At 37.0% G+C, this 17,739-nt stretch overlaps 1 protein-coding gene across 5 annotated transcripts; it reads right to left on the bottom strand.

The window, feature by feature from the left end:
• Positions 1-7,649: 7,649 nt before the first annotated feature.
• On the bottom strand, positions 7,650-17,587 carry LOC146752499 (kinesin-like protein KIF20B). Of its 5 annotated transcripts, XM_085531796.1 has the most exons (13): positions 17,390-17,587; positions 16,846-16,968; positions 16,391-16,451; positions 16,024-16,149; positions 15,621-15,760; positions 14,272-14,427; positions 13,153-13,343; positions 12,574-12,712; positions 11,722-11,844; positions 11,264-11,324; positions 10,899-11,024; positions 10,496-10,635; positions 7,650-9,297 (listed from the first exon to the last, which is right to left on the bottom strand). In XM_085531796.1, exons 1-13 carry the CDS (start codon positions 17,570-17,572, stop codon positions 9,157-9,159), a joined length of 1,710 nt encoding a protein of 569 aa, XP_085387922.1. In that variant the 5' UTR covers positions 17,573-17,587; the 3' UTR covers positions 7,650-9,156. The 5 variants fall into 5 exon arrangements, with proteins under 5 accessions (XP_085387922.1, XP_085387924.1, XP_085387923.1 ...); XM_085531798.1 differs by lacking the exon at positions 10,899-11,024; XM_085531797.1 differs by lacking the exon at positions 16,024-16,149.
• Between the last annotated feature and the right edge of the window lie 152 nt (positions 17,588-17,739).

Here is a 17,739-nt window from a genome sequence, read left to right as displayed (position 1 = left end):
CACAGGGACATTTCACAGAAAAGAGGGGCATGCTGGGCTCAGGAGAGAATTAAAACAATGTAAAAGGGACATAAAAATTTCTCTTTTCCCAGACACTAGCTGTACCAGCACCTCAGTGTACCCCTTATAGGAGGTCCCATTGGGACAAGGACAAATATGCTATGTAAACTCCCCACTCACTAGTGGAGAAATTAGAAATTTTAAGAAGGAAATGAAATCTTTAATTGAAGATTCTATAAGAGTAGCAGAACAATTAGATCAATTTCTGGGGCTTTCAAAACTTTGGTCCCATCAGGACCCCCTGGTAAATATAAAAGTGGGACCTGAGGGGGAAGAAGTTGTGGTTTTAGTTGATACTGGGACAGCTCGTTCATCACTGGCCCGTAAGGTGTCAGGACTCAAATTAACAAATGAGGCCTTAAAGATAACAGGGGTAGAGAGAACCGGGATGACAGTACCACTTTTTGAGAATACTGTATTAAAACTAGGGGATAAAGATGAAATTGGGAATCAAGAAAAACATGAAATAAGGCCATAAAGATAAGGGTGGAACAGCCCAAGGAACTGAATGATATGGATTGCTAAGGGAAAGTTATATGGTATTAAGGGTGTTTGTGGAAACTGAAAAATTGTACTGTTTGATACGTGGGTTTTGAAGGGAATGGGACAAACTGCTTTGATGGTATAAGAAAGTGTAATTGCTATTGGTATACAGAAAGTATAATTGAGGGTGTGTCAAAGTGTAACTGAAGGTACAAATAGTGAAATTGTGTACAAAGGAAAAAGGGTTAAAGAGAAAGTGAGTTTATGTGTGCTGGTATGAGAGCAACCCCCTGTATTGTTTCCCCCCCCTTGCAAGAACTCTTGGAGTGAGAGAGAGCCGGGTACAGAGACTGTTGCTGTAAGCAGCAAAGGGGGGAGGTGGGGAGGAGGGGGCAATGGAAGTGAGAATAGCCTTCATGTGCAGAGATGTAGGAAACCTGAAATCCCAGTGTTAGCACTGGACACCTGGAGAGAAGGAGGTGAAACTGAAATAGGATGTTAGTAGTTTTTGTAATGATGAGAGTTTGGAAAGTGAGAGAGTTTGGGACAGACACAGGTTGGAGGACTAAGGACTGGCAAGGTATAACAGGGATGTCAGGACTGAAAAGAGGTGAACGATATGAAAACAAAACAAAACTGATTGACACACAGATAGTAAGGGAATTGGTGATAATAACAGCTGTTACTGTTGTGGTGCCAGAATAGGGCCGTAGGACCCAGAGATCCCCTCAGGGAGAGGTGAGGGGAGTGGGGGCTTGAAGTGCCCAGGGAGGGCTCCGCCCCACTGAAAGGAAAGCAGTGTGCAAACTGCAACGGGAAATTGCATCTAGGGAAGCAGGATAAAGAGATTTATTTTCTGGCGGATATGGGTGCTTCTTACTACTCATAGATGGCTTTGTAACAGTAATAGAAGCTACTGCCCAACAAGAAAAGGTTTACGTTTTTTTTTGGATTAATTAAATATAAACTAAGTAGGAATACAGAAATTCTTGTACCTGCCAGGTTGCTCTGGCAAGAAATTTAATAAAACTGGAGCTAAGGGTCCAACAATATTGACTGTTTAAAAACTGTAAGTCTGACTTTAGCACAAATGGGGAAAAACAATGTTGTACCCCAGGAGTCACAGCAATATCAAACATGATGCACTTAGGGGTGTGGGCATCAGGGCCAAACATGAAGCCCTGAATAGAAGTTAAAAGCAAGAGATTGCCCAGTCAGGGTAAAGTGGTACCCTATAAGGATACATAACTGTAGAAGGATAGAAGACTTTCTGGAGTTTGGACTCCAATTTTGCAAAAATTTTTGATAGCAAGTGCTGTAGTTTGGTACAACACTTGAAGGCAAGTAATAGAATTGTTGAATGCATACACTCAGTGGTGGCAAATCCATGCACTTTATTAACCCAGTTAAGTAATGAATAGGTGGAGTTTACCTTCTGGATTTGAAGGATGTTTCTTCTGCCTGCTTTCTGTATCACGGCTTTACAAGTCGGTGTGCAGGTTTGGAGGAGCTCTCCCCCTTGCACCCGGCGCTGCGCAACGCTGGAATAAACATACCTGCTTTACAACCCATCTCTGGATTATAGAGTTTGATTCCGCAAGTCAGCTAAACATTTGTGGTTGGTTTTTCTTTTCCCTAAACAAAGCAACCTGTTTTCTGCACTTGCTGTGCCTTACGAAAATGCACAGAAATTAGGCAAGCCTGAGACTCACCAAACACCACATGTGACGTTTTGTAAAAGGTCAGTTTTGCAGCAGAGAACCACATATAATTATACCAAGTGTGCAACTACTTTTCCCATGCAGCAGCAGGCAGCAATGAGGCTGTTCTCATAATAAAAATACCATTTGAAAAGTAGTGTAATTAAGTGTATATCATGATGTACCCAGTAGCAACGAGAGCTCTATTAACAGCTTCTGGAACAAGTAGATCACTCCCATCCCCTGCAATGACTTTGCCTCCAATATAGCATGGCTGATAAATTGCAGTCTTCTGGATATGAAATATTTGCAAGTAATTTGCAAACTGCAGCTAATCAGAACCGTCTTCCATATTGTCACCAACCACTTCAGGCAGCATTGTTCCATTTTGACATCTGGCTATGAGGCATTCATGCACGGCATTCACATACATAGGTCAATAAATAGGAGGGAGGGTGATTTCAAGTACTTATGCTTCCATCAGTTTCTTCTGTGTACCTGTGCAGTAGCTGCCCATCTCACCTGGTAGGTACGAATGCTGTTTTCTACTCCAGGTCAATAAAAGCCTCCATGTTGACATCCACATGCAGATTTGTCCAGCTAACACCATGGAGAAAAGCTTCTAAAAGTCAGTTCAAGTTTTTAATGAGATTGCTGAGCATAAAACCACATGATTCCCATGATTTTTCACAGATTGTTTTCTGCAAACCTGGATCTCACAAGCCTACAAGCAAGGAGAAAGCTTTTCGGCACAGCAACAAATAGTACGATTGTGGGTTTTTTTAAATACAATCAGTATATTGTTCTATCACCAGCTGCTTTTAAGGCAATTCACTCCCATCAAACTCTCAAATATTCACCCAAGTCGGCTTTCATCCATGTTTTTACCTCCTGAGCAATTGAATCTATAGGAACTATTGGACTTGGAGACAACAAAAGGACATACTGCCAGCTGAGAACCTTTCAGCTAATTCATCCAACAGCATCTAATGGTTCGAAGCTCACTGAGGGGGAGAACAGTATTTGGGATATTAGAATTCCCCCCAAATGTATTGGGTTTATTTTTCTAGGTTTATTAATTTAAAGCTGAATTTGCACAAGTGAGGGAAAGCAACTTTCTTCCACACTGAGGAACTGGCACCATCTTCTCTCCAAAGAAAATTCTTTTAAAATGCCCAAAAATTAAGTATACATAAATATTAATGTGTATTCATGCTCTTCTCTCTGCCAGAGTTCTGCTAAGTACACCAGTCACGTGAAAAAAGCAAGCCAGGCCATCCTGAACAAGTACAGTTATTACTGCACAATGGGTAAATAGCAATCAGTCCTAGAGATACTGTTCCTATACAGGGGAGGCAAGACAAAAATAAATAAACCCTTAACCACAATAAAATCCAAACACAGTTTAAGAAAGCTTGTATTTATTTCAGCCTCAATGGAGTCAGTTTGAAACTGTCAGAGAGACACTGTACACCTATATACAAATTTAAGAACACAACGGAGTAACTGTTACTGTTTATTAACAACCAGTTTTAATAATACGATAAAAGTATGTCCTCAGAAAGGGGAACAAACATGCTTCTTCAAGGTTTTTTAGCTGTTCTGGATCTCAGCCGTCGCTTGATGATCAGATGATCACTTTCCTTCTTTTGTTCCTCAGATTCCTGAAGAAAACATTTCAAAAGTTACTCATGTTTTCGCACAAGACTGACAAGCTCTTCTTGACCCACGCAAACATATTTCTTCCCCTAAATGGATTTCAGAATGGCATTTGCTTATTATATTTTATTCAGAAAACTATGGGATACCGAGATCATTTTAATGCAGCTTAATCACAAGGAACAAATATGGAGAATGTACAAAATCCTGTTTATCTTAAAAAAGCACACACATCTGAGGAAAGCCTGAAGGCAGCTTTCATTTTGAAATACTTGTTTTCAAAAGAGTATTATAATACTTGTTTTGTGAAACATGAAGCGTTCAGAAAACATTTTTAGCCTCAATCCCTGTAGCTATGACTTGCCCAGAATTTCAGTTCTCGGTTCAGTTCCATGTTCTCAGAACTACAGTGAGAGAAGAAATTGTCTCATCTTCTTCATCCTCTAACAAAAAAAATATAACATTTTGGTTTCTGCTCCTATCATTCGTCAAATCATCAAAAAATTCAGAGGGATGTTACAGTATGGGCAAATGATCACTATGCTGAACAGAAAAAGGACTCTAATATAATTAAAAGATGCAGTTCCAACAGAGCAAGAATGTTCTTAGCACAATAGCTGCCGACAGAGTCATGAAACTGGCACATCAGATCCTCTGCAAGTTGTCTTAGACAGGAGATCATAGTTTAAGCATACCTAAAAAGCTGTCTAAGTTGTGCTCTAGAAAAGCGTGTAGTAGAATAATCCTACTCCAACACACTGAAATTATCTATGATTCCAAATTAGAAGACATCTCCGTGATTGCTACATCACCTACTTAGTAAACTGTAAGCCAGCCAAACACAGAGATCTTTGAGGACAAACTAAAACAGAACAGCAGGAAGACCAACAAGAATGAATTGGTAGAATAAAGAAATACCTCAGTACTTTCAACCTCCTCTTGCAAATAGATGAAACCTCCAGTCTGTTTGGACTCCTTAGTAGTTTATTTTAAGCCAAGACTACAGTATAATCGCTTACCGAAGAAGCAGGTATATCTAGAGGGCCAGAAACGACAGTGGAATACAGCTTCCTTTTGGATCGTTTTGGCTTGGTCTCTCCTTCTTCGAGACTTTCAGGTTCGTTTGATTTAGGAGAACTTACTGCTGACATCAGCTTCTTGGCTAGAAGAAATTTGTTTTGATACGTAAACCAATCAACTTACTGGTTTTGTGAGTCTTTAAATCACTGAATGCAAAAAAAGCTTCATAACAAACTTGGTTTATAAATGACACGTAAAATTTAAGTGAAAATACTCAGAAATTGTATTTGTTCATCGAGGTTCTTTATTGCTTCTATAGCTGAAACTGTTTATAGGTTCAGGTACGGCAGCTTAAAGCACGCATTAAAATGGAGTATGAAAGACAATCATGGCTCAGAAGTCGCTGGAAGTCAGAAACTTCAGCAGGAGTTAAACAACAGGCCTAACTTTCGTGCTGACAGAAGCACAAGACAGAACCAACTTTCTCTGTATACTTGTAGGTTTTCACAAATGTAATAATGAATCTCTGAAGAGACGAATGAATGCATTTACTTCATAAATCAAAGGACAACTTAACATGGCAGACAAGTCTAAGAACACATACATTAATAGTCTACAGCAGAAACAAGCCATTCTACAATGTCTAGAAAACATGGAATAAAACTTATTCTACACCAACCTTTAGAGTGTATAATAGAAGGAGAGCTTTGAATAAAATCTCCAACTTTTTGCAGTGTTTCATCCTTCTTTTTAGTCAGTCTTGAAGCATGTACTCGCTTTCTCAGGAAGTAGTCTTTTCCGGATTTCTGTTCAACAGAGATGTGAACATGTGAAACAAGAGTATTGTTTAGACTTCATTCTAGTTCAACGTTATTTTAAGTTGACATTTTGAGCTTTACTACTGACACCTCTGTTCATTATGCTGATGATACCACAACGGCAAGTAATGTAGACAATTTTCTACCCTTTAGGGAGTTGTCAAAATCTCAGCTATTTCAAGGCATACGTTTCTTAAAGTTTCTTAATAAGGCAGTAGTTTCTTTAAAAGTAGCTCCCAAGCTGTGGAGTTGTTTCTTACATAAGCTGTTCTAATTACATAAAATAAACAAACATACAAAACAGAAGACAACAGATGGGAAAAATCTACTACTCATACTCTGACCATGCCAAGGATACTGCTATCACATGTGAACATCTGTTTTTAATAACTGCCATGCATATTAATGATATGAACCTTAGTTTAATACAAGGGCTTCACTTACAAAAGCACACGATAATACACTAAAGCTTCTCTTCCCAACTATTCAGTGTGCAATATCCTTCCCTCCAAATCATTACACAGTACAGCCATTACACGCTCTGGGGACAGACTGACTTGCCCTTTTGTTAGCTTATGGAATTTAATAGGAAGAGCTCATAAGCATGTAAGATTCCCATTCAGGTATACACATAAGGATAAGACACTGCTTCTTTCGTGTGACCACACAATTACAGGAAGTCCCAAGCTAGCTTCAAAACTAGAACAAAAACCAACCATTTTCTCATCACTTGCAGAGGGTGAATTAAAAGCCATGACAGATTTTGTATTTTTCGTGTTCTCACTTTTCACAAAATCCTGGGAAAATAAGACAAGTTTCAGCCATGATTCTTTTGGAAAGAACAATTGATGTCACAAAAGTGAACACTTTAAACACTTTTGCTAATAGTAGGGAAGTATTTGCTAGTGGTAACTATTCCACTGTAAATCAAATAATACATAAGCATTCAATTATAAAAACAGGACATTAAGATATCAGTATTAGACATCTCCTGATGTCTAAAAAGCTGATTTATGTCTACAGGTTTCAAAGAAAATACACAATGAAGTTAAGAGAAATTCCCTTCTCTTAAACCATTATCACTGAGCTTGGCTATTAGTTTTGTTCATTAAAGCAGTTCATTAATTAAATTCTTCAACTACTTTACTGAGGTAGAAATAGCATTTTTAATGCTTGTTTTTAATGCTTTTTTTAATTGTAGAAAGACAAAAAGTAGTCAGAGCCACTTTATCAGGCTCTGCTAAGAATCTGAATGGAGTATCACCACCCACTGTATTTCCAAGAATTAAGTTGGTTAATAAATACTTTGTTTTTAAAATATATGTAACTGCTATTTTATGAAAGTTAGCAATTAAAAACTTATATAGGAATGATTAACATCATCTGCTAACAAAACAATCTCCAGAAATCCTGCAGAGGAAGAAAATAAGTTCAATTTGCTGTGCCCGTTTCAGTGGCTCCATGAATTTTTTCCAAGTAACTTATCTAATCATGAGCCACTTCATAAGCATTAACATGAGGAGAGTTTTCAACAGCACCTGACAAAAATTCATCACACAATTGTTTCAACAGCTTTTATTCCTATCAAAGGCTATAAAAACAGGTGATCTGATCACCTTGAAAGGGATAAATAAATTAAAACTTGGGAATTGTTTAGAGAACATGAGATCTTTTCCTACTCATTCCTTATCAAAAGCAATACAATCACAACATTTTCAGATCTGAAGTTTCATACTAACCTCAGATTCATTTAATGAAGTGAGGCTCCTAGTACATCGACGTGACAAATAATTGTCTTCAGCTTTGCATCTTAATGGAATACTTTCTCCAGTTTTAGTTTTGCTTTGTTGTTTCCTAGGCTGTAAATATTTAAAAGGAGTAAAGATTAGGCTATGCATTAGACCTCCAAAGTATCTCGAGTTTTCTAAAGTTACAGTGTAAAACCTCAAGCTCAGACGCCACATGAACACGTAAGCTGAAACACAGCACAAGTGTGGGAAGGTAGTAACATCTATTCATTGTGTGATCTTCAGATACACCCTACTGGGTCTCACTAACAGTCTCAGGCAGTATTCTGCCTCCAAAATAGAGAAAGCGAGACATTATTTAGGGACAAAATCTGTAACGCTGGTTGTTTTGTCATCCATTCCCCCCATACTCTGCACGCTCACAGCTGCTATGTTAGAACACCAAAGGCTAAACCTCTGCCTAATCTTCAGCATCCACATACGAATACATGGAAATCTGCATGGAAAAGTTCCATAATGTACACAGAGAGATGGTGTTCTAGTAAATAAAATATTTTTGAGAAGATGAGAGCTCATGTTTGAGTGGAAGACAAAAAGAACCAACAAGTACTCATCACTGAATATGTAGTAAGTTGTAATACAATATATTTTGATTCTTCTATTTTACTTATGTGCTTCAGCCTTCATCTCCCTTAAGATATAATAACCCGAGCTTTTATTTGTTCCCAAATCCTCGGTACTGTGAGAAAGTCGGCAGTTGTAGGGGAAGTTTTGCTATGAGAACATCTTTCTTCTCAGAGAAAGTGAATCCAAACATTCTCAAAAGAGCACAACTCATTTAGTCTTCTGTTTAGCTTCTGAAATTCTATGCTACGGCTTAGATTGGCTATCCTGATTTAAAGCTGGATGTTGAAATAAGAAATGCAACTTCCAGAGATCATCCCCCCTCTGCTTTTTGATGCTTCCCTTAATCTCTCTCCACGTCCCCTTCTGTCTTTTCAAGCCATTGTAGATACTACCTCAGAGAAAGCAAAGAAAGTAAGAAACCTGAGACAGAACTACTGTCTGAGTATTGAGCCTAGCTTGGGATCCGGAAATGCTGTGAATTATCAGAAAAAGCTACAGATGTCCAGTCTGATTGTAGGATCATAAGCATCAAACTGACATCTGCTTATCTGAACTACTGAAAAAATTGAAATTTTAGTAATTAACAGAAATTCTGTTTCTGAAGAACAAAAATAAAAGCTGGTGCTTTTTTTGGTTAGTTGCACATGATGTCAATACGACAGTGTTCAAGAACAGAACCACACCCAGAATACAAAGATCAGGTACAGGAGTCTTACAGAATTTATGGGTAGCTAATCAGGAAGGAGGAAAGGAGAGCTGACCTTGCTTGAATCCTTTAAGGCAGATTGTCTCAGTTCTGCTATTTCTGTCTCTTTTTGTATGACATTAGAAGCCAAAGTTTTGAGCTGTTCTTCCAAAGCTTCTACTAACTGATCTCTCTCCTCACGCCACTTTTGAAGATTACGGTCCTTTTCCTCCAGCTGGGCAACAAGTCTTTCCTAAAAGAAGAACAGATGAACAGTGAACATCACCTACTACACACTGAACTGTTCTAACACTTCGGTAGTTAGCACCGTTTTACAGTCTTAGTAAATGTATGATCTATGATATATGTTGTCGGTCCTCAGCAAATTGTTTCATTTCTTTGTTGCGAAGATTCTCAGCTTCTTTTATCTGATTTAGGAGCTCTTCTTTCTCCTCCAGCCACTTTTTTCTATCAGTTTGATACTTAGTCTCACTTTCCTGTTTCAAAGAAACCAAAAATGAAATAGTGAGTCATTAAGGAATAAAAGTCTTAAAAGCCAGGTCATCATTAAATAGACTTGTTTCTGCAAGATAACAGAAACATTAGCAGTTTTTACTACAGAATATTCCCAAAGGCAGGTATTGGATAATCATTAGTTCTTTTCCATTAAAAAATAATCATTTCCAGTATTTCTTATTCAGACTGCAGAGCCTCCATAAAACATCTCTTTTTCTTTATAAATGTTCACACAAGCTTTACAGAACTTACACCAAAAGTCAGTATAAGAATAACTCTTTTAACTTAAAAACTTCTAACACTTTACGCTGCCTTGCAGCAGTTGTAGAAAAACTTGCAGCTCCTTCAGGGTTGAAAGACAAAGAAAAGCAACATAGTTTACACTGTAGGAGTAGTCTCCTTTCCTATCAAACCTACTGGCAGACATTCTCATATATAGGACAGAGCACCTGAGAAACTGCTTGGAAAAAATAAAAGTCTTTTAACCAAGGAAAATTAGTAGACCCGCAGCCCAACAAAAAAGGCTTCCTGGTGATAAAGTTAGATGATGATTTCGATAGCTTATATTAGTTGCCCAAGCAACTAACAGAAAACAGTTTTGACAAATACACCGTAAGTTACAATTTGCTTTGAGTTAGTATTCCTTTCTTGCAAACAACAATTGTATAAGTATACTCTGCTTATAGCACATTGACGTGGTATAGAATGAAGCAATGAATGTTCAACTTTCCCCTCTTCTTGAAAAAGGGAATTGGCTCTGCGCATTAAAAAAATATATCATGAATAAGCTTACTCAAGGTGAAGGAGGAAAGAAGCTCAGAACCATTCCACTAACAGAGTGGATGTAACCTATTGTATACTCACTTAGAAAACTCCCACTGCCAGCCCATTACTTTTATTTAAAAAAACAAACAAACAACAACAACAAAAAATAACATCAGATGGGATAAGACAACTAACTGTTCAGAGGCCAGCAAAAGAAGCACTGCTCATGGCAGCATAATGTAGGGAAGGCTACACTTCCTATACTATGGGGGCATCAGTGATGCCATTCTTAACGTACCACAAAAAAAGCTGCACCTGGTCCCTATTGCATGTTGCACTGCAGCTTTTACAGGAAGTTTCTGTAATCAATATAACAGTTTACTTTATCAAGTTACAACTTTGAAGTTAAGTTACCTCCAGCTCTTTTTGCAGCTTTATTAATTCTGTATTGTTTTCATTCAAATTTGCCTCATCACTTTCGTTGTTCTTTTGCTGCCAGTCACCATTGCTCTGGTATTCCAGTTCACTGTATTTGTGTTTCCATGCAATCAGTTCTACTCAATACACAAAATGAGGTTAGATAGCATATCATTTCAAATATATATTTGAAATACCACACCAATGACTTTTTACTAAAGCAGCTTCGGTTTTATCTGCTACAGACATAAAGAAATAACAGAAGCCTTTAACTACAAGAGAGTTGTTGTTTACTATGGAACGTTAATGCCTAAGTAACAGTCACATGAAAATGGAAGTGGCTATCACAGTACGTCTAAACCCCTTTTGCATCCCTGCTCCCTTTCCCTGGAAAGATTACCTGAAGCTAATTTTTGGTTCTCTTCTAACTGAGCTTGAAGCATTTCATCTTGTTCAAGCTGCACTTCCTCTTGTTCTTCTAATGTCATCCGCATAACTTCAATTGTTCTATCTCTTGCACACAGATCTGAAGGTTTGAAAATTTACAGATGAACTCCCTACTAGCTCCCATTATTCTCAAATCAAGATTCTCCCATGACCAAAAGCTCTTTTAAAAGAAATAGAGCATCTCCATTGAAATATTTACATACAAATACATGCAGATATGTTTTAAAATCGAAACACAGAAGACTCAAAGTCATTAGCAATGTGACAACATTTACACGGATATTCCACACACACACACACACACAAATAATGGCTGACCGTCACATAGTTGGTCATAGTCTTTGGAGATATCTTCCATCCTCTCAGTTTCCACCAGCTCCTATATTTCATGTTGAAAGAAAAGCATACACAGTAAAAACAAGCAGAATCTTTAAGACAGCCTAGAATTAATAAGTTTTTCATATAGCGTAAATAAGGACTCAAGCTGATAAAAAGAATTTATGGTAAGACATTTCAATTAACATATCATGATGTCACTCAACAAGATCAGGTTACATGCATGTATTACATATGTATTTACTATGCAGATTATTGTATTTAAAGCAATCTGCCAGTGCTCTGTAGTGACTAATTATTTGAATATCTTTCATGGTCTACCACTAATTTCAGTTGGCCACTTTCATTTTGCTCCAATTTTTTTTTTTTTTTGACCTTTTTCCTGTTGCTTGGAAAACCTGCATCATTCATTTAATAAAAATTAAGAGCAAGTAAAATACCTGCTTAATTTGTTGGATATAGAAGTCTTTATAATCCAGCTCATCCTTAAACTGGTTATTAATCCTTTCAATTTCATCCATCTTATTCCTGAGGTATTCCTCCACAGAACGCATCGTGGACACCTGTAATGTAAGCACAGCTTACGGTTCATTAAAAGACTTCTGTAATCCAACCTGGCCAAATACTTCTTTGTTAAATAAAGAGGAATTCACAGACAAGTGCTGAGTAGGAAAACGACAGCAAGTGCAAGGTTACCAAGGAAGACATGAATTCATTTTTAAGCTTCAATTTTCCACCCCAAGCACACCCAATAAACTTTCAGACTAAGATCCTGCAAAACGGGTTTTAAGATATCTACTTGTTTAATAATTAAATTTTAACTGTTAGCATCACTGAAGCTGAAATTGAAGAAAAAAAATATACATGCTTATATTAAAGAGCCTCTGGAAATTAGTCTATTTCTCTTCAAGTAAATAGCATTCTTCTTCCCAGTTATCAGCGTTTTTTCACAAGACTTAGGTTTTAGGCTTTGGAGTTACCACGGATACCAATGGCAAGTCACCAGTAACGTAGAGATAATAACAAGTCCCCTCCAGAGGCAGATTAGCTATTCTCTTCACAAACCTTATTCCAGACTACTAACCAACTTTACTTTCCTCTGTTCATTATCTATGTGAAACCATGTTTTAACTTCTGGTCCCCTCTAGAGCTTCAATGGCAACTTTACCTAAGATTTGCTGCTAGCCACACTAGTGTGAAATTTCCAGCTTCATAGTTAAAGTTTGAGAAGTTTTAACAGCAGAAAGCCAAGCATAATCTTACAGAAAAAAATATCTCAGTTGACTACAAACCTCGCTTTGTACTTGCTGAATTTGTTTCTCGGCATCAGAATGTTTGTCTTTTAGATCTGCATACTCTTCTTCTTTCCTCTGCAAATCTTTTTTCAAATTCAGTACAAGGGCAGAACTCTCAGAAAGAATATTTTCTAGCCTTATGTTAAAAATAAAGAGACAAAGAACATTACTGTTACACATCTCATGGAAACAGCAATTACAGCTTAATCCATGCCCTGCCTGTTGGTTTCTATTTGTAAATAGACTCTTAAATCTATCTAGGCCAGTGACAAGATTTAAACAATTACTTTTGAATTTCAGCTTGCTTCTCATAATCAGATTCTGAAGCAATAAATTATTCAGATGCTATTCTGAGGGATGTACAACAAAACCACCAGAAATCCCCATATTATTCTTTATTTCCTTGCACACTCCTGTTTTCCCTTGGAACTCAAGTAGCATACCAAAGCACCCTAAAGTAGTAGTTTGGCCATTGATAAGCATGCAGATGCATTAAGTCGAAGGGATGTTCCCATTAACTATTTTTAACTCTAGTTCATTCTCAAAGGGTTCTAAGTTAACTCAGTGGTTACTTACGATTCTATACGTTGCACTTTCTCCATTTCACTCTTTTCCTTTTCCCGAAGAGAATGTTTCATCTGCTCCAAGCTTTCATTTAAAGCCAAACTTTTGAGCTGTTCTTCCAAAGCTTCTACTAACTGATCTCTCTCCTCACGCCACTTTTGAAGATTACGGTCCTTTTCCTCCAGCTGGGCAACAAGTCTTTCCTAAATGAAGAACAGATTAACAGTGAACATCACCTACTACACACTGAACTGTTCTAACACTTCGGTAGTTAGCACCGTTTTATAGTCTTAGTAAATGTATGATCTCTTCAAGATCCACAGGAGCTCTAGAACTAGTTGCACTACAAACCTACAGAAGCAAAACCATGCTTCTATTAGACAACCTACATTACTCTCCTTGTGAAAAAATATTAGTATTATTTAAGAACTTCAATTTGCTCATTTAATGATTACTAATGAGCTTTAGGAAAATAAAGTCACAAAGTGATAATAATACTAAGCTCCTCATGTCCTTCTATGCTGCTTGCAGGTCCAGAAAGTCGGGACTAACTACTTCCAGATGTAAAAAAAGCTTTGCAGAATGTACAGATTCACATGTTTAAGAAGTTACATGACAAGAGCCCAGCAAACAGCTCAAGTAACTCAAGTGACTTTGTTATCAGTCACTATTTGGAAAGTGATAAAGGAGCAAAACTGTGGCCGTTTGACCAAGTATTTTTATTCAGTATCTGGAGAGAAGTTTGTGGGGTTTCTTTAGAAACTCAATTGCCTTTTCTTCCTTATAAAGGCTTAAAGAACTTCTGCTTTGCAGAAAAGAGAACAAACAAAAGCTATTGTACAAAATACTTTCTTAGCCTCATTAAATAGTGATCTATTTTTCAACTGTAATTTTCTTATTGATGTCCCACATACGTGACATTTCATTATGCACTTATGAAAGATCTTTCTTTTTGTGGCCCCCCCATTCCTTCCTTTTCCAAATCAAGCAGTTCTCATATGGGCTTTGCCGCATAAGAAAGCAAGGGGACTTGGACAAGCTGCTCTTATGCACCCTTACTGTTAATACTTGGTATGTAGTTGTCTCCAAACTACAGGCACCAGACAACTCTGCCAGGACCTCATCACTTACAGTTTCTGCTTGTTGCTTTCCATAATGTTGTCGGTCCTCAGCAAATTGTTTCATTTCTTTGTTGCGAAGATTCTCAGCTTCTTTTATCTGATTTAGGAGCTCTTCTTTCTCCTCCAGCCACTTTTTTCTATCAGTTTGATACTTAGTCTCACTTTCCTGTTTCAAAGAAACCAAAAATGAAATAGTGAGTCATTAAGGAATAAAAGTCTTAAAAGCCAGGTCATCATTAAATAGACTTGTTTCTGCAAGATAACAGAAACATTAGCAGTTTTTACTACAGAATATTCCCAAAGGCAGGTATTGGATAATCATTAGTTCTTTTCCATTAAAAAATAATCATTTCCAGTATTTCTTATTCAGACTGGAGAGCCTCAATAAAACATCTCTTTTTCTTTATAAATGTTCACACAAGCTTTACAGAACTTACACCAAAAGTCAGTATAAGAAAAACTCTTTTAACTTAAAAACTTCTAACACTTCTACCTTGCAGCAGCTGTAGAAAAACTTGCAGCTCCTTCAGGGTTGAAAGACAAAGAAAAGCAACACAGTTTACACTGTAGGAGTAGTCTCCTTTCCTATCAAACCTACTGGCAGACATTCTCATATATAGGACAGAGCACCTGAGAAACTGCTTGGAAAAAATAAAAGTCTTTTAACCAAGGAAAATTAGTAGACCCGCAGCCCAACAAAAAAGGCTTCCTGGTGATAAACTTAGATGATGATTTCGATAGCTTATATTAGTTGCCCAAGCAACTAACAGAAAACAGTTTTGACAAACACACCGTAAGTTACAATTTGCTTTGAGTTAGTATTCCTTTCTTGCAAACAACAATTGTATAAGTATACTCTGCTTATAGCACATTGACGTGGTATAGAATGAAGCAATGAATGTTCAACTTTCCCCTCTTCTTGAAAAAGTGAATTGGCTCTGCGCATTAAAAAAATATATCATGAATAAGCTTACTCAAGGTGAAGGAGGAAAGAAGTTCAGAACCATTCCACTAACAGAGTGGATGTAACCTATTGTATACTCACTTAGAAAACTCCCACTGCCAGCCCATTACTTTTATTTAAAAAAACAAACAAACAACAACAACAAAAAATAACATCAGATGGGATAAGACAACTAACTGTTCAGAGGCCAGCAAAAGAAGCACTGCTCATGGCAGCATAATGTAGGGAAGGCTACACTTCCTATACTATGGGGGCATCAGTGATGCCATTCTTAACGTACCACAAAAAAGCTGCACCTGGTCCCTATTGCATGTTGCACTGCAGCTTTTACAGGAAGTTTCTGTAATCAATATAACAGTTTACTTTATCAAGTTACAACTTTGAAGTTAAGTTACCTCCAGCTCTTTTTGCAGCTTTATTAATTCTGTATTGTTTTCATTCAAATTTGCCTCATCACTTTCGTTGTTCTTTTGCTGCCAGTCACTATTGCTCTGGTATTCCAGTTCACTGTATTTCTGTTTCCATGCAATCAGTTCTACTCAATACACAAAATGAGGTTAGATAGCATATCATTTCAAATATATATTTGAAATACCACACCAATGACTTTTTACTAAAGCAGCTTCGGTTTTATCTGCTACAGACATAAAGAAATAACAGAAGCCTTTAACTACAAGAGATTTGTTGTTTACTATGGAACGTTAATGCCTAAGTAACAGTCACATGAAAATGGAAGTGGCTATCACAGTACGTCTAAACCCCTTTTGCATCCCTGCTCCCTTTCCCTGGAAAGATTACCTGAAGCTAATTTTTCGTTCATCTCTAACAGAGCTTCACGCATTTCATCTTGTTTAAGCTGCATTTCCTCTTGTTCTTCTAATGTCATCCGCATAACTTCAATTGTTCTATCCCTTGCACACAGATCTGAAGGTTTGAAAATTTACAGATGAACTCCCTACTAGCTCCCATTATTCTCAAATCAAGATTCTCCCATGACCAAAAGCTCTTTTAAAAGAAATAGAGCATCTCCATTGAAATATTTACATACAAATATATGCAGACATGTTTTAAAATCGAAACACAGAAGACTCAAAGTCATTAGCAATGTGACAACATTTACACGGATATTCCACACACACACACACACACACAAATAATGGCTAACCGTCACATAGTTGGTCATAGTCTTTGGAGATATCTTCCATCCTCTCAGTTTCCACCACCTCCTATATTTCATGTTGAAAGAAAAGCATACACAGTAAAAACAAGCAGAATCTTTAAGACAGCCTAGAATTAATAAGCTTTTCATATAGCATAAATAAGGACTCAAGCTGATAAAAAGAGTTTATGGTAAGACATTTCAATTAACATGTCGTGATGTCACTCAACAAGATCAGGTTATATGCATGTATTACATATGTATTTACTATGCAGATTATTGTATTTAAAGCAATCTGCCAGTGCTCTGTAGTGACTAATTACTTGAATATCTTTCATGGTCTACCACTAATTTCAGTTGGCCACTTTCATTTTGCTCCTTTTTTTTTTTTTTGACCTTTTTCCTGTTGCTTGGAAAACCTGCATCATTCATTTAATAAAAAATAAGAGCAAGTAAAATACCTGCTTAAGTTGTTGGATATAGAAGTCTTTATAATCCAGCTCATCCTTAAAATAGTTAATAACCCTTTCAAGTTCATACGTCTTGATCCTGAGGGATTCCTCCACAGAACGCATCGTGGACACCTGTAATGTAAGCACAGCTCACGGTTCATTAAAAGACTTCTGTAATCCAACCTGGCCAAATACTTCTTTGTTAAATAAAGAGGAATTCACAGACAAGTGCTGAGTAGGAAAATGACAGCAAGTGCAAGGTTACCAAGGAAGACATGAATTCATTTTTAAGCTTCAATTTTCCACCCCAAGCACACCCAATAAACTTTCAGACTAAGATCCTGCAAAATGGGTTTTAAGATATCTACTTGTTTAATAATTAAATTTTAACTATTAACATCACTGAAGCTGAAATTGAAGAAAAAAAATATACATGCTTATATTAAAGAGCCTCTGGAAATTAGTCTATTTCTCTTCAAGTAAATAGCATTCTTCTTCCCAGTTATCAGCGTTTTTTCACAAGACTTAGGTTTTAGGCTTTGGAGTTACAAACCTCGCTTTGTACTTGCTGAATTTGTTTCTTGGCATCAGAATGTTTGTCTTTTAGATCTGCATACTCTTCTTCTTTCCTCTGCAAATCTTTTTTCAAATTCAGTACAAGGGCAGAACTCTCAGAAAGAATATTTTCTAGCCTTATGTTAAAAATAAAGAGACAAAGAACATTATTGTTACACATCTCATGGAAACAGCAATTACAGCTTAATCCATGCCCTGCCTGTTGGTTTCTATTTGTAAATAGACTCTTAAATCTATCTAGACCAGTGACAAGATTTAAACAATTACTTTTGAATTTCAGCTTGCTTCTCATAATCAGATTCTGAAGCAATAAATTATTCAGATGCT

The sequence above is a fragment of the Coturnix japonica genome, unplaced genomic scaffold (genome assembly GCF_054131305.1).
Source record: "Coturnix japonica strain WE unplaced genomic scaffold, WE-NBRP24 Scf045, whole genome shotgun sequence".
Lineage (NCBI taxonomy): Eukaryota > Metazoa > Chordata > Aves > Galliformes > Phasianidae > Coturnix > Coturnix japonica.
Note: the sequence above shows the minus strand (reverse complement) of the source record. Positions and strands in the feature narration are given on the sequence as shown.

What these genes read in the sequence shown, in the direction of transcription:
- LOC146752499 (XM_085531796.1), bottom strand. Translation starts at nt 17,572, where the DNA reads ATGTGTAACAATAATGTTCTTTGTCTCTTTATTTTTAACATAAGGCTA. An exon ending in ATATCCAACAAATTAAGCAG is followed by an intron (nt 11,325 to 11,721) that starts GTATTTTACTTG and finishes CATGAAATATAG; the next exon opens with GAGCTGGTGGAAACTGAGAG. An exon ending in CTATGACCAACTATGTGACG is followed by an intron (nt 11,025 to 11,263) that starts GTCAGCCATTAT and finishes TCAAACCTTCAG; the next exon opens with ATCTGTGTGCAAGAGATAGA.